The sequence below is a fragment of the Hippoglossus stenolepis genome, chromosome 18 (genome assembly GCF_022539355.2).
Source record: "Hippoglossus stenolepis isolate QCI-W04-F060 chromosome 18, HSTE1.2, whole genome shotgun sequence".
NCBI classification, from domain to species: domain Eukaryota; kingdom Metazoa; phylum Chordata; class Actinopteri; order Pleuronectiformes; family Pleuronectidae; genus Hippoglossus; species Hippoglossus stenolepis.
In genome coordinates this window covers 12,386,835-12,413,529 of record NC_061500.1, presented here as the reverse complement: position 1 = coordinate 12,413,529, position 26,695 = coordinate 12,386,835, and the positions used below count along the sequence as shown (strand labels likewise).

The window sequence follows — 26,695 nt, the reverse complement described above, 5'->3', positions numbered from 1 at the left end:
AAATTTGAGTTAGCATTCACTGGGAAAGGAGGCTAAATCAGAAATAAAAGTCTTTCTCTAACATAATCCAGTTTAAAATTAGACCTGATATCCACAAAGCAACCACATATACATCGGCCGGTACCAAGAGCACACATCCGCCTACACCTCTTGAATAATCTTTCAATCCAAATATAACCTATACTACCTTACATACTCAATTGCTCACCACATCCAGAGGGAAATATTAAACCCAGGACTTGCAGTTTGTATTTTCCCTTCTCTATGAGTCTTACTTCCTGAGAGATTTCTCATTCAAGGGAAACGCTGACATTAGCACCTGTATTTTTCCCTGGCTTCACACTGCCGAGCTCACTGCTGTGACTCAGCTGTGTGACAAACATCTGATTCAGATCTTGTGACACGTTTGTTGAGCCGACTCCCCACAGATCAGATTCACACTGACTCAGGACTCTCTGGGTAATATTTGAACTGATGCGGTACTGTTCGGAATCTTACTTCTCTGCCACTGGTTTGGTCAAGCACGCATTATAGAGCCAGTGTTTCTACGACACATTAAACATAGCAGCGAGTGAATCACAGAAGAAAAGCAGTAGTGGGAGAGAGGGGGAGGGGGAGGAGGGGGAGGGAAAGGTGAGGTATTCCTACTGAGGCGAGAAGAAAGGAAAGAGCCGAAGATTCAGGAAGGAAAGGTGAGGACTTAGCAACACCTACCTCAAACGGAAATTGGAAGTGGAAATTTTAGGAAGAGGAACAGAGGTGGTGAAATGAATGTGTAGTGCATCAACAGCACTGAAACATGCCAACAGAGATGAGTTACACGACACACCAATACAAACCTGCTTAGGCAATCAGAGAACAAAGACAAGGATGTTCACCACGCTAGAAGCGTAACAAGGAAAGGGAGGAAGCAGTAGAAGAGAAAAGACAGGACGGAGAGATGTGTGGCGGTTCAAATTATGTACCGTGAGAGGAGGAGGCTGGGCTTGATCACTGACGCCATCCGTCATACTAGAGGAGCGGAGTCTGTTTGACAGCTGGCCCTGTAAAAGTAAAGTATGCAGGTAGAGATTTTTAAAAAAAACATGCCGGAAATTATTGTTTATCAACATCACTGAGAAATGACAACATTTTGATGTGGAGTGGTTTGAGTTTGGACTACTGAAGATGACAGTGTTTAAGTCTCACCAGAGCAGAGCTCGGCCCTGGTACTTCCCCGTTGGTATCGGGAGTGAGCGACAGCCTCAGATTCAAATCTTCCGAAAACTCCTGTGAGGCGGCTGTTGGTGGGGGCTGCGGTGTCAAGATGGAGGAGGGGCCGGGTAGAGACGGGGGCGAGCTGTCGCTGGGATCTTCTTCTGTGATGAGCTCCCAGGACTACATGAGCAACAAGGACACAAAGCTGTCATTTTAGTAACCTCATCACAAGAGACAGCTGTGGCTTAGTATGTGTGCATGTTATATATGTACGTGCATATCCCTTTCTCTTACATTGTCCATGTCCCTGGGTTCCAGGTGCTCATTCTCCAGGTCTTCACTAATGTGGCGTCTCGATCGGAAAACACGGTGAGCTTCCTGGTTGATCTGCCGCTGTTGATCGTCACTCTCAGTCTCTGAAATCAATTCTCTGAGAGAGAAGAAAGGATTTCATACAAAAATTAAAGTTATAGCCACAAAACTACTACTTAGACATATGATTGAGCCGAAAGACAGTCATTTAAGTCAGTATTACGCCTATGTAAATGTAAACATCAGCATCACATGAGATCTGCCCAATAAAAGTGAATGAGCAGCATCGAATGCATTTGTGTGAGTACTGTCAGATTAAGACCACCTCCCATCACGCTGTACTTAGTTTGTATGAGCTCATTCTGACAGATGAGCCAGTAAATTTGTTGAAATCATAAGGTTAACAGTAAGTATATGTCTATTCTGAGAAAGAAATTCTGCATATTCACTTTTCTTGCCAAGATCGATGATGCTCTCTTTTTCCTCATTATAAAACAATAAAACGTAAGGAGAGACATTTGGGCGTACATGTTTGAGGGCCGTTTCCACTGTGTGCTGCGGTTGTTGTGGTTGACATAGTAGGTGCGTCCCAGGTTGTCCACCTTCTCTTCCCAGCCTGGGGGCATCGGGGGCAGCAGCTGTTGCGGTCGCTGGGAGCCTGAGTCTGCAGACTCATCCCATCCCTGCGAGAGAGAGTTTGTATTTTTTTCATCAATATTCCAGCAAGTTGATGTGACACACACACACACACACACACACACACATATCAGTAAATGGGTCTGGTTTAAGAAGGGATTCAAGCAGGGAAATGCATTAAAGTGGCTGGTTAATTTTCTGCGAGCTGTGTTGTGGTTTGAAATGTTTTTGTCTCTTTTGACTAGAGGATCTAAGACTAAGGATCTTTGCTTGTGTTTGTGCATCAGTGTAACTACCAGGGTTGTCACATTAACTCAGGGCAGACAGAGAAGGTAACCATGAGAAGAGTGCACTGTATGTTAGCGTAATACGTGTCCTTGTAAAGAGTTAAAAAGAAGAATTTTCCTCGTGAGAACACTAAGCGAAGGCAGCCTGACAGAGTGGCATTTAAATGTTTCATACTTTGCTAAATGTCACCTTCTCAATGAATCCTTTCACCATCTGAAAATATCTAACACCTTTCATCCTCTCTACCACTCTTCCACAACTCTTTTGAAATCCACACTTGAATCCACATACACATGCAAAAAAACACGCACACACATAAAGGAAAAGAGGAGAAGCTCCTATTTCTCAAAATAACAGGCCGTATACTAAATGACTTTTCCAGACCCTGACCTGGAAAAGACTTTCACCAGAATCCTGGTAGAAAGACACTGCCAGGATTCTTAGAGAAAAGAACAAAAAGAAGAATTGTCCTTTCTCTTCTCACTCTTGACGAAAAGCACTCTCACATTTATATCAAAGTAGGACATTTACGTTCAACTTCAAGCTCTTTAAACTGTTTGTCTTTGTAAAAAATTGAACAATGGAACTAGAATCTGTTTTGGTTTCAGAAAATGAACAATATGTTCAAAAAGACTTCTGAGGTAGAGTTAGCAGGTAAACCGTCGCCAACGTCTTACCTCAGCCTCCTCCCTAACTTCTCCGGCCTCCTCCTCGGGTCCTCCTTGTTTGGGCAGATAGGCCATCTTCAGTCGCAGGTAACCCTTCACCCTGGACTTGTGACTGGAAGATTAACACCAGTAAGAATCGACCAGCTTGAAAACAGCACATTAAAACCAGATGGCCTACACCCTCACTGTTGTTGTTGGTAGACTAATGCTAAGAAATATATAGGCCAGTTTCCAACTACTAGCAGCAGATGGTTTTTCACCTTTGGGGTTCAGCTAACCTCTCGATGAACTTAACGCTGCCTGGAAATATGACACCAGTCTACTTAGTGTTGCAAACTACGACTAACGTCACTGTGAGTTTAATAATCTGTTTACTTCACTTGCTAATAATGGGCACAAAGAAAACAAGATTCAGACTAAGACATTTTAACACAGACATTTATTTTCCCTGATCACTAGTTACAACGGGGAAACACTGACCTTCTGGGCCGCAGGAGGAAGTCTTTAAACGTGTAAGGACGCTCCATCGCCGGGTCCTCTGTCTGCAATTTAGAAAGCAGGCATTTGTTGACGGCAATCAATTGAACACACAAGCAAATACACATGTTAGGCCATATCAAACTATCAGTGTCATGAGTTTAGACCACAGCTGCAACCCTCTGCACAGCCATTGCATGGTCATTATGCAATGCTGGGCTTCTCCTATTACATATTGAACAGCAGAAAGGTCTTCTGCCATTCACAGCAATCTCCCAGTGCTGTCTGGCTGAACCAAACCAGTTCACAATGGCTACTCATCATGTACTGTGCTGTAACGTAACTAAATCAGACTCGTACATTGTTTCCCCCCCGGGAATTATGGATTATTGAACATTGTTGGAAACATTTTAGATAATGTACGTACACAAGTCAGCAAAATATGTGATATAAAAGGTCTAGTTGTTTTTCGACGTTTTAATGAAGAATTGTATATTACATATTTAATATAAAGTCGTACACATAATGCATCCAAATAATGAATACACTGCTCTTGAAAGCTTGAAACAACATGTACCCCATCTCACGTGGTACTAATGCAAACCAGGGCTTGAGTGAGAACGTGAGTTGGCAAGCTTTCATGTTGTATGGTGCATGAAATTTGTGGAAGGAGCTCAAGCTTCCAAAAGCCAAATGCAGCTACCAGACTGCTTCTGGATGAGTCAGCACGGCCGACCTGATTCATGAAAAGTAAAAGAAGGGAATCTAGGAAAAGCTGGTATAGAAAAATTGGTGGTGACTAAAGTCGTTTCCAGTAACTATGAATAACACTGCAATTCCTAGAACATGAAGTCATGCTAAACCTGATGCGCCAGATGGTTTGTTACACAGAAGCTCACTTGCAAGAAATCAAGCTGCCTCACATGGTCATAGCAAAAACTGATGAATCAAAATACGACTAAAATGCAGATCACAGCATCTGCACAAGCGTAGAGGTAACTAACCCCTGCTCAGCCAATTTGTTTAATGGCTTAAATAAGATTTTCAGCATTAGCTGCATCAGGACCAAACAGTCTCTATCCTGTCCAATGACTTCACTTCAACATGACTCAGCTGTTGCTTTTATCTGCCACTAATTCCCTGGTCCTGTGGGAGCCAAATAGGACATTAACAATTAACCCGGACACCTTTTACTAATATGCTTTTTAAAAAGGTTTTATACTTGGGACAGAAATTCAGAGAGACACAACCAGTCTGACAGCACCGTTCTGATGTGCAGCGTCAGAATGAGCTGTTTGTTTAAGTTTCAGGTCCTGTCCACGCACATGAAATGTAAACTGTAAAACCCCCCTAGCAGCACACACTGGTTCTGCATGCGATTGTTTTCAAAAGCTATTGTCCCAGTAGTCCTCAGTTTTTCGAGCAAGCGAATGTGAACGCTTGAATTTGACAAGAGTAGCATTTTTCCATTGGTCGTGACAGCAGCCCCCCCCCCCCACAGGACAGTCACCTCTGTTTATATTCTAGACAGCCTGTCGTTGTGTTTCTGACGAGGAGCTTGTTGTTTGATCACAACAAACCGTTGCTTGTGTGGCTATAGCACTTTCTCACACTCACATGCTCTTTGCCTGACCTTCACAGAGGTTAAACAGGCACTGCAACGTTCAAGATAAGAAACAGCTGAGTATTCAAAACAGTGATATAACCGTCACACACTCAGATGCAAATGAACTTACCGGCAGATGACTGAGTGGAACATCCACCTGACCAAGGAAATCATCTCTGGTCTAGGAAAGAAAAGAAGAGGGTCACCTTGAGCTGCTTAATTTAAAAAAAGAACAGCCTTTACAGTGTGTCTGGGAAATACCAACATTTCCAGCAGGGGAAAAAGAGGGAAAAAACACAATGTTGAGCTGAATTAATATGCACCTGAGGATCGAGCAGCATTTTGTGTTTATATGTAACAAACAGTGAAAGAGATAAAGATTTTCATTTCAAATAGAGACCCACACCCAGGAATAACCTCCGGTTTTGTTAATGAACACTTATGGAAATCTGAAAATCTCAGATGGTTTGAAATATGTTTCAGCAATTTCCAATAATTTAAACTAAGTGTTACTGTTAATATCACACAATAGTTACTAGTTTATTATATTTTATCAGCCGAAAAAGCTTTCATCTTCCCCACCAGTGATTACAGATTTTCATAGGTGCTCAGTCCAGGGTTTTTTCTATGGACACGCTTTTAAAATCATTTCATAGGAGAAGAACCCGTGAACCCATAAAGGAAGAAATAACATCCACTGCCATCAGAGAGAAGCCAAATCAGCCAGACAGAGGGAGAGAAGGGTGAATGTGACAACAGGGAAGAATCAGGGAAGGTTTCACTTTAAGACACCCGTAGATTTGTCCATCTTTTTTGCCATAAGTAAGGCAAACTGAGAGGAAAAGGGAAGATTGACAGATGACTGAGCTGCATAGAAGCAGCCCCCGGGAGAAGCAGTGATTACCTGTACCAGATGGAAAAGCCCATTCTTGGTTGATGCCTGTGTGTGGGACACAACTTATTTAGACAACAGGCATTAACTAGTAACAATAATGTCCATTTGTAGACACTGGTTTGACAGGAAAGGCTGGTTCATACAACGGGGGATAGTGTTAGTCCAGTGTTTCTCACTGTGAGCTGTGTTGCCAAGTGGTCAACAATAAAAACAATATCACGTCCTACGGTGTCGATTGAAGACTCTCTCTCATAATAATAGAGCAACCCTGCAGTGTGTTATGCTGCACACAGTGTTCATACATTTTTCAGACCTTAGTGTACAACAGAAGAAAGGTTCAATATTGTGGAATCTGTAAGAGATGCTTTTCTACAGTCATGAAAGTGCAGTCATAAAAATTCATTCTGAATATATAGAATGCATATTTAATTGAACAACAAGTCAAGACAATTTCACAACTTTGAACTTGCCAACTCTAATGGAGACAGCCGACCGTCTGCTTATCACAGGTCAACAAGACATATCATCTGAAAAAAGTTAGCTAACTTGCCTGCGTTATGATTCTTAGCTTAAGATTTTTTAGTTTGACCATATCAGAATTGGCATGTTTTACTAAGTTTGGTCTCATAATTAGTTTAAAATAATCAAATATGATGCAAATAGTAGCTTTTTTTTTTAACGTTTATTTATAATTAATTTAAAATAAAACTACCAGTAGAGTGTTCTTCATGCACTTTGACTGATTTAGTTTATCTTGAGGGTTTATGTTCCTGCAATTAATCGATTGGTTAAAGAGCAGGCACAATTTCAGTCGACCATGATTTTCTTTGGTTGACTACAGCCCCATGACTTAGTCCTGAGAAATTCTTTAAAACAGAACAAATGTATTCAATAGTGAAAGGTTACAAATGAGTCACATAAAAACAGAGTTATTAATGCACAGGCCTGTAAATAGACACTTTTGAATGCACGTGTGCTCCCACTGACTCACACATCCAATCACCTAGAGTCACACACAAAGTTTAAACTATTCCTTCTCGGAAAAACCCAAAGCTACTACTGTGTAAACTACCACAGTGTTTGGTTTCATGCCCCAAAGCAATCAGGCAATACATTTACTGCAGGTTGAAGCATACGTTGATTAGGAAAGAGCAACAAAAGAAACCTGGATCAAAGCAAAAGTATAATTTTACACATTTTTATGTCAAATGTCAATGTGAAAAGGTCACTATGGGCATTTAATCTTGGCCACATAAAAGTAGAGACCATGTAGCATGCAACATTTGAAATGGGCAGTAGTAATGGCAGTTTCCTATGGGACACATGTAATCCTACGACACATGGCTGTTGTTTTCTGCTCTTAACCATAACAAGAATTTTAAGCTGAGTATGTTTATGCAGAGGGATATAATTGCAGAGTCATCAGAGGGTCACAGTTGAGCCTGCAGCTGCCTCCCAAGGCCAGGTTACACTCTACGTATTACCACCACCAACAACCACAAAAAAGGGGGATGGACGAATGGTTAAAGAGGCAAATGAAGGAGTGCATATAGCTAGCTAGTTTGTAATATATTTATAGAATGAAACACGAAAAGGTTAGGTTAGCCAAATCATATAAAACTTACTTACTTAAATCATGTACTTGCTGTACACCGATTTGGTTTTTTTGATAACAATTTATCGACTTTTCGGTGAAATTTCTGCAGCACAAACGCATTTCTTTTGTCTGTATTGGACAAATAAAACCACATATTGTGTCCATACTAACTGCTGCTGTGAAGCTACACAAAGTAATGGCAGCAGACTGAGTTTATGATATAGAGGAACCTGGAACAAGTCCAGTCTGTCAATGAGGTGTGAAAAGCTTGTCTCACCTACTCAACACTCTCCATGTTGACACAACTGAGTTACTACGCTGTGCAACTCTCAGAGATCAGAGATGACAGAGAAAAGCCCTTCACAACAAAAGCAATATGTATCCCTCTCAAATGCTACTGAGAGAGCAGCCCCATCCACAATGCCATCTCAGGTAAATATAGCCACCCCGGGGCCTTTCGAGAGCTCTTTCTGAATGGCAACGGAGGGTGTCAAAGCAGGGCTGTAACAAGGGCACCGTGCGGTGGCATAGCTGTCTGCAGTTAGTCTCCCTGGCATACGCACACACACGGAGTATCCAATGCAGGGCTTTAAAAGGGGGCAGTCCAACTCAAGGCCACCAGTTGGGGAAGACCTATTATTATGGTCTAAATGAGGGTTTCCTCGTTGCATGGGAAACAGAATGCCCTGGGAAAACACAACACCACGTGATTTTAAATGAGGGAATGAGGTGTGTAAAACACATTCAAGTAAGTGCTTTCATGATTCTGACTAAAAATACATTCATATTGTGGATGAATTAGTGGAGAACCGCCAATATTAGCAAATCAATGACATCATAGGTCTCCTACACTGACAAAAACAAAGAGGTTTTTTTTCCAAATCTTACATTTACAACATCTGGCCTCAAGATGAGCAATGCTTAGCACAGTGTGGATATCCTTGTGTCAAGACTTACAGTAATGACTAGAAAAACAACTGGTTCCTGGGAAATGTTATTCGCATGACAAAAACTAGCACATCACCTTCCTCATGACCGAAATCTGAGTCAGATGAATCCTTGGACTCTGGGACATGTTCCAACAAACCTACACTCATCACTTTATTGTTGTAGATAATTAAACCATTATATTACAGCGTTTGGTCAGTAGTAAAGATGCCCAGTGGAGATTTCTTGTGAAGAAACAAAAGTTAGATTAATATTCATCGTATCTAATAAAAAATGCATTGTGTGCAACCTGATGAAGGCATTTATGTGATTATGGTGATTATGAAGGTTCAACCTTCAGGTCTGTTTTGCTTTCAAAGGTTGAGGAAAGGACAGCAGAGAGCATCAGAAAAAGACATCAGGCCTGGAGCACTCCGCTGGCCGAATGGTTACAGCGCATGACGTGTAACTGAAACGTCCACGGTTCAATTTTGGAGGGTGTGTTGCTGCTCATAACCCTTTCCCTCTCAATCCCATGTTTCCCCTTTCTAAAGAAGAAGAATCCTTAAAGAAAGACTTTCAAGGAAATATTGAAGCAGCTTGTGGTTGTAGTTTGGGCTGTAATGACATCTTAGTTCTTAATGAGTCACAGAGCAGCTGCGAGGACGACACAGGTCCATACCAGCCTAGCGCCAAAGACGACATGCCGCCGGCCCACTCTCAAAATCAACAACCACACTCGAAACAGACTAAAGATAGAAACAGCCGACTCTCAAAGACCACTAGCCGCAGTTAAGGGTATCACCAAACTTATGTCACATTTCTGTGAAGCAGACAGCAACAAGTGCATGGTTGAGAAATTATCCATTCACCCATAAGCCTGCTCCCGTTTTCTTTTCATAACTGAACTGGCTGATGTGTGAAAAATGTCCAAATGCCTGTGGCTGTCAAGTGAAAGCAAGCCAGTATGTGTGTGCTTAATCTCAGAAACCACGTCTGTGCTTTTCACTTCCCAGAGTGTCACCACCATATCATCTGGGCTGGATTCAGTGACTCACATAAGCGAAACTCAAGCAACTCCGAGCACTTATTTCACTCGGCTTCTGTTTCATTTGTTACGTCAGCCCTTCTACCTTCTGTTCCTTTGGCCACAATATATATGAACTATCATAATTTCTGTCTAAATGTCATGAGTGGGAAGATCTTTCCACTGTTAGTTGGATTTATTTACTATTCATTTGAAAAATGTATTTCCATAACATTGAGACAAAAAAAATTAGTTCTGTGCAGTGTTCATAATTCCAACACAGTTGGTTTAGGGTTAACCCTAACCCAGAAACAATACAATCTAATCTTTTTCCTTTTAAAAACTTTCTCATCCAAATTTTTTGACACAGACTAACAGTCCAAATAAACCTTTTAAGAGATCTTTACCTTCGGATTATTCCTCGTGGAATCATTGCAAAGGTTCACATCCTGATCTCCCCCTCCACCCGAGGTAAAATATATCTTGAAATGAGGCTGCCTTCGAGGAGTATCTCCACTGATTTTGAAAGTACAACCATTGGATCTGTTTCTTGCTTCCATTCTCTGTGTCTCCATGTCTGTTTGGGTCTCCTCTATAGCTTGGCTATCTGCGCCACTTTTCTGATGTTGATTCTCCAGCAGCAGCCTCTGATAAGATGACCTTCTCTCCAGTCGAATTTTGGGGTAACGGACCGCACGGCCAGCCCTTAAGCTGGCATGGCCATCATCTGTGCATTCTTCCGGTGATGCAGCAGCACCCTGGCTCTGGTCCTGGTCCTGATTTTGCTGGAGCTGAAACACTAATCTCTTTGTTCCACCATTAACACCAGAGCAATGGTCTGAGCTCTGCTGCTGGACGGACCAGCCAGTACCACCATAAGGAAGGATTCTGAAATGCTGGACATCAGAACCATCAGGGGAGTTCCTCTGGATGCAAATTCCACCAACACTGATACCAGGTTGTCCTTTGCTGTACACAGTATGTTCATTTGAACCAATACTAAAGACTCTGCGTTTGGACAAGTTCGGCTCCGTCAGAGAAGTCTGCGAGTTGAAAGAAGCCGGGCTGCAGTATGGAGGAGGCGGATGTAGTGGAACATCTGTTTGAATCTGTGGTTCAGTATAGGCAGGCGCAGGTCCTGGAGGAGTATAACTAGGTGGCGGGATATCATCCGCAGGGCCAATGGAATCTCCATTACTTGATCCATTGGAACGCTGCAGGGAGATTTGCATGGAGGAGCTCTTAGTGGGCCGTGGGTCAGTGTAGGCAGCAAGCTGGGGTATGAACATGGAGGAGCTGCGTTTAAGCAAAGGCTCAGAGAGCGAACCAAAAGCCCTTGGTGGGACGCGCTGTGCAGTTTGCACTAGAGAAGGCCTTGATTCTTGAGGTGGCTGCATGCTGAGCGGTGTAACCACGTCGTTGTCGTGGTCCTCACAGTCTCCTTCCAGTATCTCCGGGGCTGTGTTACTGCGGCCTGATCCAAAGTACAAACGCAGACGTTGTGCCATTTTCACCTAACGTCCCACAGCTCCCGGTCCCTCTCACTTTCTCTCTGACTGGCTCCTTGGTTCCTCCTCTCTCCTCTGGCTCCCGTCTCTGTCTCTTAGTGTCGCCTACTTCTCTCCTTTGGCTGGCTAGATGACTGATCCCCTTTTTTCTTCCACTCTCCCTCACCCCCTCCCTCACCCCCTCCCTCCCACCCGGTTCGAGTCTCTTCCGCAACTTTCCTCCCACACTAAACTGTAAGGAGGCAAGAAGTCACAAGAAACCAAAGAGCCACTGTAAAAGAGCTGAAGACTCTACGCTACGCACTAAAAGGAGTGGCAGAGAGAAGGCTAAAGAGGGGAAGGGTGAGGGGGAAAAACAAAAAAAGAAGGATCCCTATATGCCAGACTCTTAGCACTACCAAGCACTAGCGACAGACAGCAGAAATAGCCTGAGCTGAGTGACGGCCAGCATTCCTGACATGATTGGATAAGAGAGGCCGGCACTCCTGGTTTCCGAGGTGACAGTGGGTTGCCTGTCAGTCACGTGACTACAAATGGCCCCTACACCTCCTCTTACAACCTCGTGCTGCCCTCAAGTGCCAACTGGCCCCGCAAACACATCCTACTTACCCCTGTCCAGCCCTCCCTCTGTTCACATGATCTCTTTAAAACCCCTGCCCACTTATCTACCTCCACCCCTCCCATCAATGTCCCCACTCCAAGTTGTACACAGTCTACTCATTTACAACCCCAATAGTTTACTATTAACGTTACCTACCATTTCATTCTCTAGCCTAAAAATGCAGCCTAAGTTAGTGCAGCTCAGTTTTTCTACCTCTTGAAAAAGTCTTCATCATTTAGACTACTGAAAAATACTTTATATATTTAATCATAATAGGTAAATATGATCTTTACCTCCTACACTCACAGTGCGGACTCACAGTGCACAAACAAACATCTCTTAATCACTATAAAGATTTAAGGCCAAAACATCACATTTTCTGCTGTTACTGATCTGACTAATCATCTTGTCATGGCCCATGGAGAAAAGGAAAAGTAGAAAGGAAAGAATGAACATTTCCATAAATGCTGCTGCAAACAAAACACATACAATGACTACGTTTACATGGACATTCCAACTATTAACTTTAATTTGAATAAGACATAATTTCTATAATAATGTTTACATGAGTTGCTAATAGAATATTCCATTCATAATCCCGGCTACATGTTACAGAGCATAGTCTGATTATGATTCACAACAAGATTACATCCTACCACTTGTTAACACTTGATCCGGGCGCCTAACTGCCATACGTCGATCTTAAAAAATGCTGTGAAAACTCATGTTAGTGTCTTATTTAGATAATTGTCTTAGTTCTCACAGCTTGGAAAAAAGAAAAAAAAGAAGCATAAGGAAGTTGTTGCTAAAAATGGACCAGTGAAAATTGGAAGGGTGGGGAGAGCATATCTGACAGATTGCAGCTTTGATAAGGCAAAGAGCACAGCCTTCCCTGGGGAATGATATCCAAGTCTGCTTCAAACAGAATAGACATCCGCCGTCTACCATACACAGCCAAACACTTAACTGTCTGGTGGATTTATAGGTCACTCTGCTTGCATCCAAAAAACCACCCAAGATACGACTCAGCTGTCATCCTCGTCTGCAATGCTGGAAAGCTTATTCTTAAGCACTTGTAATGTTATTTGGCTTCAGTCAGAGATAAAACTGAGAGAGGCATTTCAATTGCAAACTGTACATTCATGAGAGGGCTTTATCCTCCGAGACAAGCCTAGTGATTCACCAGTGTATAGGCATGTGAAAATGGGGGTTTTAGGCGACTTTGCCCTGAGGAAAAGGTTAGTGGGGGAGTTGTTGGCCTCCATGCATAGAATCAACAAAGTCCTCATGATAATTTGGCCTTACAGAGATATGTCTTCCAAAAAAGTGGCTGCCTTGTTCCAAATTCTATGACTGATTTGACTTGTGGTTTACCCTGTATCAAAAGCAACAAGCTGACAGCCAAGCCAATGACTGTGTACCACAATGGGGATAAAGGAAAAAACTGATGATATCGACTGGAGACAGAGAAATAGCCAAAGGGAAAAAAAGAAGTGCAGAAAGAAATCGTGGCTCGGGAGCCAGTTACACTTAGTGTTGATACACTGCCTACAGTGTTAGGCACAGTCAATAAAAGGGTGCATGAAATGTTATGGAGAATGTTCTGTATAAAAGAAACAAAATACCAATGTGTGGTCTAATGGCAGCCATCCCAGTTTGCCAAATGACATAACATGCCTGCTACAAACAAAGCATTTCACTGTATTGTAAACTTCTTCAACCTTTATATTTGCAACTTTCAGCCTCATTTTTAGCCGTGTGATATTTTGCAGAGACTTACATTAGATGAGATTTAGAGCATGTAGATCATTGGTACTGGTAAACCACAATCTATCATACATGCTGCATGAAGCACAAGCTCAGTCAATCATTCATCTCATCTGACAAATAAACCATAAATTAATGAATGCAGGAGAACAAACAACCCCTTCAAAGAAATACTGGCCAGTGGTGGAGGAGCTGCCTTGGTATGCACCTAGAGATGGTATGCACAGAATAGCACCTCCTCGGACATATAAGGAGAGAACAAGCTTAAGGCTTCAGGCTGCCTGTGCTGTGCTTTCTTGTGTCCTCCTCTTCTATACTGCAACAAAGAGCTCCCACTGTACTTAGAGGAAAATTAGAGCCGCCCTTTTCTTCACAGGCTGAGATCTAGTGATTCATGCATGCAGAACACACACCAATGTACATTGGCTCGGATTTTAGAATCATACAGAAGACCTGACTGAGAAAAAATTATAAAATGTATAATTATATAATATATATTAATTATTAAAAAAACAGTTTTCACCTGATTAAATTATCAGGACAAGTACAGAAAGTAATGTTTCAAAAAGACACTCCCCACGCTGAAACCTTTCAAACTCCCACGGAGGGTATGATAGCAGTAGCTATTGAGCTGTGAGGAACAGACAGAATGTGCCTTATCCAGCCAAGAGGACCTATTCTACTTTGGGCTAGGTCGTGTTTTACAGACTCCAGATCCCAAGAGTTACAGAGGAGCCTTTAACAGTGCTAAATTCTATTCTGCTTTCTCACCTGAATAATTTCTAAATAATGTCAACAATCACTTCACACAGCTCTTCAGAAAGGGAATTGATTATCAAGACCTCCTCGTGCTGTGTTTTAATTACTCTAACACTTAACAATTGTGCAGACATTGAATGTAGTTGTTATGGCAACTAGGAGCATGCAACAGTTTTCTTGTAATTTTTACAAGAAAACTGGGATTATCTTCTGTGTGAGGGAAATCTGAGAAACTTGACATAAGAGGTATGTACGATTTGGTAGTGGACTACCGTCTTTAAGCAAAGGAATGAAACTTGCAGAAAAACAAGCCGTACACAGCCTCTGCCCATTGCAGTTTATTTCTCTTGCTTGTAATGTGGCCTGAGCCTACAGCTGAAATCATGTGATATTGACTCTGGCAATGTGTCAGACTGAGAATGAAATGCATTAAAATTATCATATTTTCTCTGGTGGTACCAGATGTTGCACTGGCAAAATATAATATATTACAATACAAAAACATAACACATATACAAACATTGCATGAAGTAAATTAAAGCAGACGTTAGGTGTGCAGTGGGTGTGACTAAATAAATCAACTTCTGGTGAGAGCTGTCAAAACAGACTGAAAATAAATACATACAGTGCCATATAAGCAACAGAGGGAGTGAAGGGTAAGAGGTTATGAAGTGTGAGGCTTACCAATCTGTTTTCATCAAACACCTCAAAGAGCAGCCTGTGATTCTGCGGACACACCTGTGTTGGTAACAAAATAACAGGGGAGATGAGGAACAGCAGTCATCCAGTGGATATGTGGCAAAGCCAATGCAGATGTACATGCAAACACTTTGGTAGGTAGCTGCCTGCTCTATTTTGAATAGATTTGTATACATAATATATACAGTATACATAATTTGTTTTTTAAATTTCCTTCGGTAATGCTGGTTGCAGTTTTCTTTCTGTAACTGTAAAAGTGACCTGCAGTAATGGAGCCACGGCTGCAGGACTCAGTCAATGAAGTTGCACCACCGCTGAGCTGTTCACCTGTTTATTCTAACTTGAGTGGAGCTCGACTCAGTACGCAGAACCCTGAACTGGACATGTTGCAAACGCACTGTTGTTTTGATCAACAAAATCACTTGTGTTGAGTCCCAGCCACCGATGCTTCATAGTGCCGGTTGACCGTTTAATAATTATTAAACGTGTCACGTGTCCAAATCGCAACAAATTCAACATTTCCTTTGGCCTTCCACCCAGGTGAGGCAGAGGAGGAGTCACAACAGACAAGCGGATTCAATTTTCGAATATATTCGTGTTATGTCAAATTTGTCCAAACTTGATTTTTAGAAAAAGTGCCAACTTTTTAACACAGCGCTGAATTGTAATTATTAACATGTAATAAGTGAGGAGAAATCATGTGCATGGGGCTGAGCTTGTAAAGTTTAATATGGTCTGTCTGATTACACTGGCACAGGAGGTGGAACTCAGCTCTCAGTTAAAGGGGACATAGCATGCAAATTCCACTTTGTTAGTGCTTCTACAGGTTAATGTGGGTATCTGGCATGTCTACCAACCCAAAAACTCTGGGGAAAAAACACTCGCGCGTTTTGTTATAGTTCCTCTAAGTCAGAAACGTCATGCTTGAGCGACTCGATTGCGCTTCCTGGGTATTGTGTCGTAACAAGGAACTGGAAGTCTCCCTACATGGTCTTGGCCCACCCCGTCCCCCGTCCCCGTCCCCCCACACTCGTTACTTCCGGGTTTACACCGGAGGCTGCGAGGCAGCGCAGCGCCGTTCCCAAGCACGCAGCCGGGCTGTTCACACGGGACGAGCATTTCTCCGCTGGTCAGCCCGCGATTCACTCACATGTGGCATTTGTCTGGATCGTTGGGACTGGGAGGCTGCAGCAGCTGCTCGGGAGCGACCGCTCGCTCTCCCGTGCGTGAGCTGGAATTTGTGTCAGCGCCACACAGCCAGCAGTGTGGAAGACTTCCGCAGTGTTCAGCGCTACTGTAACCCCCGAACCCCGACATTCAACGGGTACAACAACAAGCGGAGAAAGCAGAATCGCGGGCTGACCTTATATATACAGTCTATGGGGCTGACCAGCGCGGAGAAATGCTCGTCCCGTGTGAACAGCCAGGCGGCTGCGCGCTGGAGAACGGCGCTGCGCTGCCTCGCAGCGGTCTTCCACACTGCCAGCTGTGTGGAAGACTTCCGCAGTGTTCAGCTCTACTGTATGCCGGGTTACAGTAGTTCCGCCGGGTTACAGTAGTTACGCCGGGTTACAGTAGTTACGCCGGGGTACACCGGACGCGGAAGCGCCGCTCCGGTTGATGTATATACCCGTTGAATGTCGGGGTTCGGGGGTAAATGATGGTCTTCATAGCCCCCCCCCACCCCTCTCTTTCTCTCTCTGTCTGTCTGCTTGTGTGCTTGTAGTGGATGGGCAGAGGGGGACATTTAATTATGTGATTGGGAAAATTAAAACTCCAGGACAACAAGGGGAATACAAAGTATGGGATGCATATTTGATAATTTATATCATATAAAATATGTAATTTATATCGTTTAAAATCGTGGGGGGAGAGGGGGGAGGGGGGAGCTGGCTCATTAGCATTTAAAGGAACAGGCACTCAAAACAGGTCACTCTGTGGAGGGCTGTTTTATACAGGGTAAAAAGGGTGCTGTTTTATATGATCCTTGTGGTATTTTGACCAAAGTATGTTACAGACATTTCATTAAAACCCCAAGGAACCATATCAACTTGTGGTAAAATGGGCATGCTATGTCCCCTTTAAACTACAACCAAAGATTAACAACTGTAACACCACCACTCTAGGGTAAGCAAATAACACACTGTCGCAGTGAAGGACACTAAAAAGACTGGGACATTTACAAAGACTTTTTCAAATATGAACTCACTCTGAAGTAGAACTCCTCGTTCCATTTGGGATTGAGGGTCTAAAAAACACAAAGTAAAAAAAGATATTGGTTAGGACACAAATATATGAAGTATGTGTTAAAGCACAGTGAACATCATGACTGGTTTGCACAGATGTATGAAACTTATCCAACTCAGAGTGAAAGTAGAGAGCCCAAGTGAGAAATAAGGCTCAGTTGTGTGCGTCAATGATCCTCTTATGTTGTTGGAGGAAGTTTGGAGCGAACATGTCCCAGTGATTGGCATTAGGCCCTAGATTAGCAGCCCAACAGCCGTGAGGATTTTCACCCACTTTCTGGACGGATCGGCTCAGTACGTGGATGCGCACACTTGCTTCTTCGTGCCTCACACACACTCGGTATTTTATTAAACTGAGAGCTCTGTGACACTTCTCATTAAAATTCCTTCTGTGATTGAGACCACTTAAACACTGGAATGTCAACGAAGCCTTAATTCTCACAAGTCACTCTGATTAATAAACACTTTGCAACGTTTTATGGCAGCGATACAAATCACGTCTCTGTTAAAACAACTGCTGAGACATCAGAATTACAACTGAACCCACTGCCCCTTGACAATAAGCCAATTCAACACTAGAACATGTCAAATTCGCCTTGAGGAAATGAAGACCTCATGCAGAAAAGTATGCTAAATATCAGCATTTGGTAAATGCACAGGGTGACGTCTAGTTACTGATGTTCTCCTCAGAACGGCTCTTCTTTTTTTGTCATTTTTCATGCTTTTTTGCCACAAGCCAAACTCTTAGCTTCAACAACAAAGATTCCATCAAAGGTGTCCCACTTAAAGACACACACAGAACCCACGGAAGAGGCGAAGCAGGGATGCTTCTTTTTCTGCTCCACATAGCAGTGCATTGTCAGCTATTTATATCCTATAAGGCAAGCATGGCCACTGGCAGCATATGTCTGCCTGCGTGGAGGCCTGAGTCGCCTGACTGCAGCAGGAGGTTGGCCTGCCTGCTACATGTAACTATCAGTCACTACCAGGAGAGGAGGAATTTACTAAGAAATAAGGAGCTAGTTGCAGAGTCATGAAGCAGAAACTATGCATTTGTCTTAATCCCAATCTTGGAAAGTGAATTAGATGTAGTGCAGAACACATTTGACTTTATTTTTTAATATATATATCCTCAAATATTCCACTATTTTGGCGACTAAAATCTAGATTTTGATCAAAACCACATCCCGCTGACATTAAGATACAATCTTAAAGGAGTTTACTCTATGAGTAAGTAATAGCTCCCCCTGCTGTGAACAGATTCCCACCCTAAAGTAGGCCACTGGGGTAAAAGAGCTTTCCTGATGTCTCCCTCTAGACGCTCCTGCACAGGAAAAGGAAGCGCTGCCGTCTAAAGTCATCCTGTGGCTTCCCTCTGTCTCAATATGATATTATGACTTTGATTTATCGGTGTTGTTTGCTATTGTTTTAGTGCATGTCTGTATCTTGTTTTTTTTTCCCCTTAACCAAATTGCCTCGGGATTAATAAAGTTGCATTGTATTGTATTGTATTGTATTTTAAGGAAAGGTGGTGGCAGTGGTGGGGGAGGTATTAGAAGCATCTGGTGATCCTGATCCTGTGTCTTAAAAAGGAGAGTGAGCAAAGTCACATTTAAGTGTGTGGTCCTAGTGTAGGAGGAGATTACTGTTGCTGGAGTGGCCAATCTGATAATGGTGCAAGCAAAACACATTAGAGTTCATTGAGCACGACACATGTAGGAGTAGAAATACGCAGCTTAGTTCAAAGTTAGTTTTGTAACATTGGACTCACCTTTTTAATGGTTTTAGTTTGGACTAAGGCAAGCTCCTTGTTTTCATCCGCAACATAGAGGGAAAGTTTGACATATGGATCACTGTAGAAACAAAACAGAGGAATTTTTAAAAAAAAGCCAGTGATTGAAATTCAAAATTCAGATGAATATTAACCTAAACCAAAATATTTTGACATATACAGATGATATTTTCCCTGGTGTGGATACTAACTGGATACATAAATTCCAGTTTCAATACCAAAATGACATTTTCCAATTGGTGAGAATAAACATAATTATCAGGTAATATCCGACTACAAAATATTTGATCTGAATGAGCATTAATTATGGGGATTCCCCTTTTCTAAATCAACAAAATATTGCTCGGTTAAATTCGAATACGCTGCTTGTTCCTAGAGCTGATTTCTGAATCTGACAAAGTAACAGCCCAGCAGATAAAAACAGCTTGCATTTGGGTATTGTGAGATAAGGCTATAATGTCTTACTGGCAAAGCAGAGTGCTAAAAATAGAAATTGAAAAACATTTTGAGGTCAGCAGAGCAAATAGTAAACAGAGTGTTTGTGACTGTGCTATCTTATCATAGCCATTTGGTAAATTCGCAGGTGCTGACAGGGCAGAAATCTCCTGCGGGTTCGGTATAGAAAGGCAGAGCTGCACTGTTCACCTGGCTGACCAATTACTCGAGTGATCTCATCCTCTACAGGCCCCGCCAGGTACAGTGTCAAGTTATGGCCTTTCCAAAATCTCCCTTTGAAGAAAAACTCCTCACAAGTCTGTCTCCTGTGATGACAGAGTATCTCAACACATGCCAACATAAAGCATTTTACAGTTAAATAAACTGTGGAAAACAAAACTCATAACAAAATGCGATTTGTTACAGAATTTTTATAGATTTTTTGTAGAATGTGTACAGCAGGTGTGATGTGAAGAAATAAAGAAGCACTGTCAACAATAAAAACAGCAGCTGAATTTACGCCCGATTATGGAATATACTCGTATTTAATAACCTTCATGCAGAAAAATCACCATTATTAAAGTGAAGGCTGTGAATGGATAATGGAGGGGATGAAGCGAGGTGACTTTTGAGAGCAGCTGGTGCTCAAGTACTTCAGTAGCGTTAAGTGGATCGCAAACTTAACCTGCCTGACTCCTGCTGAGGCAGAACACAACATGGCAAGTCTGATCCAACCACACTCTATCACAATGTATATCACACTTTTCACAGTAAATGTAGTGTATTTTCATATCAAAATATTGACATATTTATACAGACTCAGTGTAATATAATACCAGACTAAGATTTAGTAGAGTTATATGGATCATTTATTGGGATTCATTTTTTGGTGTAAAATGTCTCATCTGACCAAAACCCAATAAAGTCGTTTTTTTGCTATCCCGAGTCAACATTTGCATTAACAACTGTTTACATAGCAAGAGCTGTTACGTTTACAACACAACAGGTTAGACTACGCCCACTGTGGAAGTGCTACTTCTTCATCCTCTCATGTTAGGCTGACGGCAGACTGGACACTAAAGGAAGCAATAGAAATAGAAACATGACAAGAGTTGACATTGGTATTGCTTTCCACCTCTAAAGACAAATCCTACTGTGTAAAGGAATTAAGTTTGATGTTGAACTCCCAGTAAACAGCTGTTATTGCTAAGCAAGCAGCGATAGAAAAAACTTGCATACAGCACCTTTAAATATCAATTTTGATGAAAATGTTTAGATTGAATTGATCCAAATGGCTGCCAATTAATTAATCACTTGACTGAATAATCATCTGTCTTTTTCAGTGATGTCAGTTTACCCATAATGCTACACTTCTCTGTCGGCCCTTAGATAACGTCTATCAATGTTCTTTATAAATACATAACATAATGTAGAGAATTTCGTGCTTCTCCGGTGTGGATGTAAAGCATTAAACATTGTCTAATTCTTAACACCAACACATCTGTCAGTCATCCCAGATTATACTAGGACAGTGAGTTTTTTCCCATGCTCTCTGGGAAACGTTGGCGTTATGTGTCTCATAAATGACAGTTTGATTGCAGGGGCTAGATTAACACTCAAAGTTTAAAATTGAATTTGAATCACATTTCAAACTAAGGGCCATGGATGTTTTAAATCGGATTTGCCATAATCAATTTCCATGGGATTTTTCTTTGCCATCCAGCCCTGATATAACCAGTAATCTAATTTCAGTATGGATACGGTAAAAAATTGATTTCGCCTGCCAGTTAGAGCCTGGCCGTACCATCAGACAAAGGAGCCAACTGAGAGGGAGCAGAGGAAAACAGCACATGAATTGGGAATGGTTAAAAAATTATCTGCAAGCAACCCCCCTGGAAAAACTGGCGTTATTGCTAATTAACGTCTTAAGGATCCCCACAGCCTCTAATTGTGTGTGTTTGTGTGATGTGCTGTGACTAAACAAAATACAATGGGCCTACTGTATCTGTGCTGCAGTGAGATTTCTTCACGTCTCCTTCCCTCTATCAAAAAACAAACCTACTGAGCGAGACAGACAGGCCACTTCAGGTCAACACTATGAGATGAAAAGCGAGCGTGGCAGGACGCTGGATTCAAATGGTGGCTCGGCTCATTTGTTGTTTGCATGGCAGTTCGTTGACTTTGTATCTACACCTCACTAAAAACATCAAAAACAAAACCTTGGGGTGTTTTCATTCAGTCCTAAACAGCAAAGCAGAACACAATGGAACAAAGCAGCTGCATTACAGAACGCAGCAGCAACAGGGACGGCTTTGGAAGCGAAAAGAAGAAAAGAGCAATCCGGCACCGTCTGAGCATCTTCCGAGGGGACAGACTGCCAAGTCAGCACAGTCTCCTGTGCCCACACATCCAGACATCATTCAGTGTTTCTTCATTACTGTTCATTTTACTCCTGACCTAGTCGAGCTATCCTGCTGGAGAGGTATCGGCATGCTAAAACATGCACGCTGGAATGTGAGCAGCTCTACTACACAGTATTAAAAAAGGTACCAGGGTTTTTCTTTGACAATCTAATGCTTTCTCATGGCTCACACACAATGCAGTACCTACAGTGCATATAAGGGCACAACAGCCTCTTTATGAAACCACATTTAAATTCACTAGATCCGGATTTTTATTTAGATCTGCACCAAATTGCAGACAGTCATTTCCCTAAACCTGCCAGATTTTTTTCCATCACGATCCAGGAATTATTCTCTGAGAAAATCAACATAAATGTTTTTTTAAAAAGCCCCATCTCACAATGTTTAAGTAAGAAAATATTCCTGGATCCAACGCTGATCCAGATCCGCACACCAAAATGTAATGGTTTCTTCCCTGACCCATACCACATCCTTTCACCACGTTTTGTGATAATCCATCCAGTAGTTTTTGCGTAATCCTGCTAACTAACGAGCAAACCAATCTTCAAACAAACGGACAAGGGTGAAAACATAACATACTTGTTAGAGGTAACAACAGTAGGAATAGTCTTCAAATTTCTATCAGAAACATTTCAAGTCAGTTAACAACTGTAAGCCCTTATACTTTTCTTTCAAAAGACACAATCCGAAGTCATGATTTCTCTTTAAACATCTTTCTTTGACTTCATGACGTTTTCCATCATGCTCAAAGAAAAGTGGTTAGGAAAGGACATAGGGCATAATTTTATTGACAATTCAACCACAGCCTGTGACTGTCTAACCTGTTGTCACTTCAGTAGTGAGTCCCTCCCAATGTCTGTGTTTGTCTTTGTGGAAGCAGGTGAGCTGGAATCATCACCATAATCAAGCCCTCTACAAATACCAAGCTATCAACCAATCAGATGTTGCCTCTGTTTCAGCAGATCTACACTCCGAGCCTCTTGGTTTCATACAAGTTGCTGTTATTTTTCGGCCCAAAACCTGTTCCCTGTATCCTGACCCTTTTCTCCTTTGCGTCCTGTCTCTGGTTCCCCGACTTATCTCTTTTCCTCCGTGTCCTTCTTCTCTGCTTGGCGGTTAATGCCTTCACCACCTCACCTGTCATCTCCCAAGACTGGCCTCCATATTCATCCACAGCACCATAATCTCCATCAACATCGTCAATAAGTTATCTTTTAACCTACAACTAGTCAACCGCTTGGAGTCTCGAGTGCGGCTCTGGCATGTTTTTTCTGTCCATACCTGTGCCAGCGCGTGTTATGTTGTGCAATGCAATTGTGTTACCCTTTCCCTAACACACATGGTTATTACTTGATTTCTCTGATTACAGACATGTGCAGTGTAAAAACGTCAAGTAGGCTAGCCCAGACAACTGGATTGCACCAAACCCAAATATCATTACAAGATTAATGTACAACCAGGCCGGATATCCACACAGCCTGTTCTAGGCATATGGCATGCAATTTCTGCAGTAAAGCTATAACTGTTTTCATTACAATTTAATGTGTAAACCTGTTCAGGTATTAAGTGCACCTCTTCATTCAGCCTTTAAAAAAATTAATTATTTCAAACAATGTACATGAAAAAGGCAGTGTAACTGTAGACAGTGCATCGATACACAGAAAAACTTTGGACAAACATAATATTTGTTTTACTTAGTTCCTGAATTGATATTTATGCTAAATTATGCATAGTCACGTGAAAGTTACAAAAACAGTGGGTTAAACTTCATCAAAGAGTCACAAAGGGCGAGAGGAGGTCAGACAGCATGAGACAAAGGCCCCATGATGAACGTAATGCTTCACAGACCCTTGAAACTTTAAGTTTAAAGTCCGTCTCTCCAAACGTGTGAGAAATTATGAGGTATGTATAATTATTAGTCAGACAGTTTATCTGGAAAAACTTTAATAGAAGTGGGTCATGAGTAGAGTAGGAGAAGCAGATAGGTAATCATTGATTAACACTAGAGTTCAAGGTCTTCATAAGTAGAAGGAATTTAGTGAAGGGGATTTAATTGAGTGCGCTCCAAGGACACAATACAGGAGCTTCTCTTAATATAAGAGCAGGAGGCTGAACTGAATGTCCCTGTCAAATCATTATTGTTGGCTGAAATATTTTTGTTGTAAAAAATGTCATCTTTAGAGTAAAATATCAAGTTTTGCAAGATGTGCAATGTCATTGGTAGGGCGAGACTACCTGACATCAAGCAGTGCCCACAGCAGGTAACCAGGATACCGCACACTTCTCGGAATAGTGTAACACGTAAGCTCTGATGAAAGCAGCACTTTTGTAGTTTCCTGTGATGCTCACCTGGCTCCGATGATGTCTTTCTTCGCCAGATCAATTCCTGCAATGACCTTAACCCGCAGCACTCTGGTTTCATTCTGTAGAAAGAAAGATAGAGAGGGACAGTTGATCAAAACGTTTCATCAAACTCATGGGAAAACAATCTCATAATCTCACACTCAAACCACATGGCCGCACTAATCCGCTTTTATTTATTACCTCTAACTTTAAGCCAGACCGGGAAATGAAACGAGTTCTGAAAATACTAAAGACAAAGCCAACAAAATAAAACTTTGGAGAAAAAAAACTCCATGGTGATCTCTACCAAAACACTCCTGAAGATTGAAAATCAAAACCATTGCTTAATTAAAAAAGCATGTGATTATAACAGTGTCTGGATCTTTTGTCTTTTGCATTTGCTCATCAGACATAATTTGACTATTCATGTGTTTTACAGCTATATTATGTATACATCTGTATGTATTAGATTTATTGCCTATTTATATTTTGTACTTATCGCTGGCTCTTTCATCTACCTCTAACTATCTGCTGCTGTAACAAGTGGATTTCCCCGTCATGGGATCCATAGTTAATCTTATTTTTAAACATTTGCGACAGCCTCACCTGCATTAAAAAAAACTTCTGACACACTGAAATAAGACCTAAAGTAAAGATAACAGACACGCTGCTTCTCTGAGGTTCGCCTTTTTACATTTGTCAAGTCTGACAACAAATTATGTCACAATTTTAGTTATGACAAGCGCTAGAGGATGGAGCAAAGAAGGGAGTGGGGGGTGTGGGGGTCAAAGCCCAGTCCAACCCAGCTGTTACCCAAGGCCTTGTAAAGAGAGTGTAATGTTACTGAGTATTAACGTCATAGTCACTGTAAAGGCTGTATTTCATGTTTTGCAGACTGACATAAAACCTTTAGTTGTGAGGATTATTTGGTCTGATTTCCAAAAAAATACAGAAGCCTTTTTTTTTATTTCCCATGTGTTGCATTGAATGACTGGCATAAATAAAGGCCACATGAAACTTCCAAATCTCCCCTACATCCGGGTGAACTTGATCAGCCAACTGATGGAAGCTGAGACAAGATCAACAACCGTGGGAACGCCCATATTTACCTCCTTGAAGGGACTCGGGAAAATAATCTTTTTTGCAGTACATCCACAAAATCTGAAGTCCTACTCTTTCTGACTAGATTAGCAGTGTCTGGTGGGCAGGTGGCTGCTGGTGTGACAGCTGCTCGGTGGGCACATGATTGTGTTAATATCAGTGATGCTCTCATGTTGGGCTCGTGACTGTCGTGCTGCCATTTAAAACAACATTTACACTATTAAATTAGTTCACACCACAAAAATGAACGCCAGTGTGGATGTGACAGGTAAAGGAGGGAGAGTCCACCACAACACACAAGCCCGGATATCGACCTCATTTGACAGGAGGAAGATGTGCACGTCTTGAAACTCGGTTAGCGGTCAGCCCACCATCGAACAAGTTTGATTACTGACAGGAGGCGGTGATTGTTTGGCAGGGTGGTTAGCTTGTGATGACATCCAGGCTCCCAGCACATGAAAATAACCAAATTCTCCAGGGCTTCAAGTTAGCACCCACTGGACGAGCACCCCTGTAATTCACACACACACACAGCATGTTGCAGGGTTTCTCGAGCTTATATGACAACGTATGACAGTCGTTTCTGGAGCTATGCGAGTAAACCTCAGGAGCGAGGTGTTGGCAGCAGCCCGGACATTACTACGGAATGTTACTGTTGGTTAAGAGCTCGTTAGCTTCGGATAAAGCTGGCGTTAGCTGCCTCCGGCTGTGTGAGAGACAGCAACACACACACGGTTGAAGCTGTCGTTAGCAATGGAGCTTACCTCGTCTTCTGAAAGTCCATATATTGGCTCGTACGTCGCAGCCATATAGCCCGCGATCCAAGCTGTGCAGACAAAAACAAGCCGCTTAGCAAAGCTAGCTAGCTAGCCTTGAACAATAAAGTCCCACTTTCCCTTCTGTGCCGTGCGGGTGATCAAGTCCACGGCTAGACCAGGTCTTCGAGGGCGGGTTGTCAGCCAGACGCCGTGGAGACTCGCCAGCTTGGTCCGTCCAGGACACAAATGGGAAATCTATAAAAAACAAGAAAGTGTGTCCAAATTGTTCCGAGTGAGACAGATCGTTTTGGTCAACTCCGAGCTGATCCCCCCGAAACGATGTGACACTTGACTTCCTCCTAACGAGCTGAGCCAATCGCGGGCCGAGTACACGTGAGTGACGTTAACGTCGACCAAACGAGTGCGTCGGGTATTCCCCGATGCTCCCTCATCGGACAATAAAATATATAGAGGGCGTGGAGCTGAAGTGTGTGTGTGTGTGTGTGTGTGTGTGTGTGTGTGTGTGTGTGTGTGTGTGTGTGTGTGTGTGTGTGTGTGTGTGTGTGTGTGTGTTATAAACGTGTAGTCAGTGGACCTGACTATACACCGACTATCCGCGGACCTTAGGGTAAG

General features: G+C 42.3%; 1 protein-coding gene across 12 annotated transcripts in view; it reads right to left on the bottom strand.

Annotated features, from left to right (window-relative positions):
• The window catches only part of nedd4l (NEDD4 like E3 ubiquitin protein ligase), a 45,017-nt gene extending 18,604 nt beyond the window's left edge, over positions 1 to 26,413 (bottom strand). For 7 of the 12 annotated variants that reach the window (XM_035141740.2, XM_035141742.2, XM_035141746.2 and 4 more), the window contains exons 1-8: positions 10,038 to 11,294; positions 5,315 to 5,365; positions 3,582 to 3,643; positions 3,111 to 3,213; positions 2,038 to 2,192; positions 1,492 to 1,627; positions 1,189 to 1,377; positions 966 to 1,043 (exon numbers count right to left, since the gene is read on the bottom strand). In XM_035141740.2, coding sequence (XP_034997631.1) covers positions 966 to 1,043; positions 1,189 to 1,377; positions 1,492 to 1,627; positions 2,038 to 2,192; positions 3,111 to 3,213; positions 3,582 to 3,643; positions 5,315 to 5,365; positions 10,038 to 11,138 — 1,875 coding nt within the window. In that variant the 5' untranslated portion in view covers positions 11,139 to 11,294. Of the gene's footprint in view, positions 1 to 965; positions 1,044 to 1,188; positions 1,378 to 1,491; positions 1,628 to 2,037; positions 2,193 to 3,110; positions 3,214 to 3,581; positions 3,644 to 5,314; positions 5,366 to 6,088; positions 6,125 to 10,037; positions 11,295 to 14,949; positions 15,004 to 17,173; positions 17,213 to 18,981; positions 19,064 to 24,209; positions 24,284 to 26,068 lie in introns of those variants that run through there. The other 5 variants (XM_035141749.2, XM_035141751.2, XM_035141750.2 and 2 more) reach the window with 2 other exon arrangements.
• Positions 26,414 to 26,695: the final 282 nt, after the last annotated feature.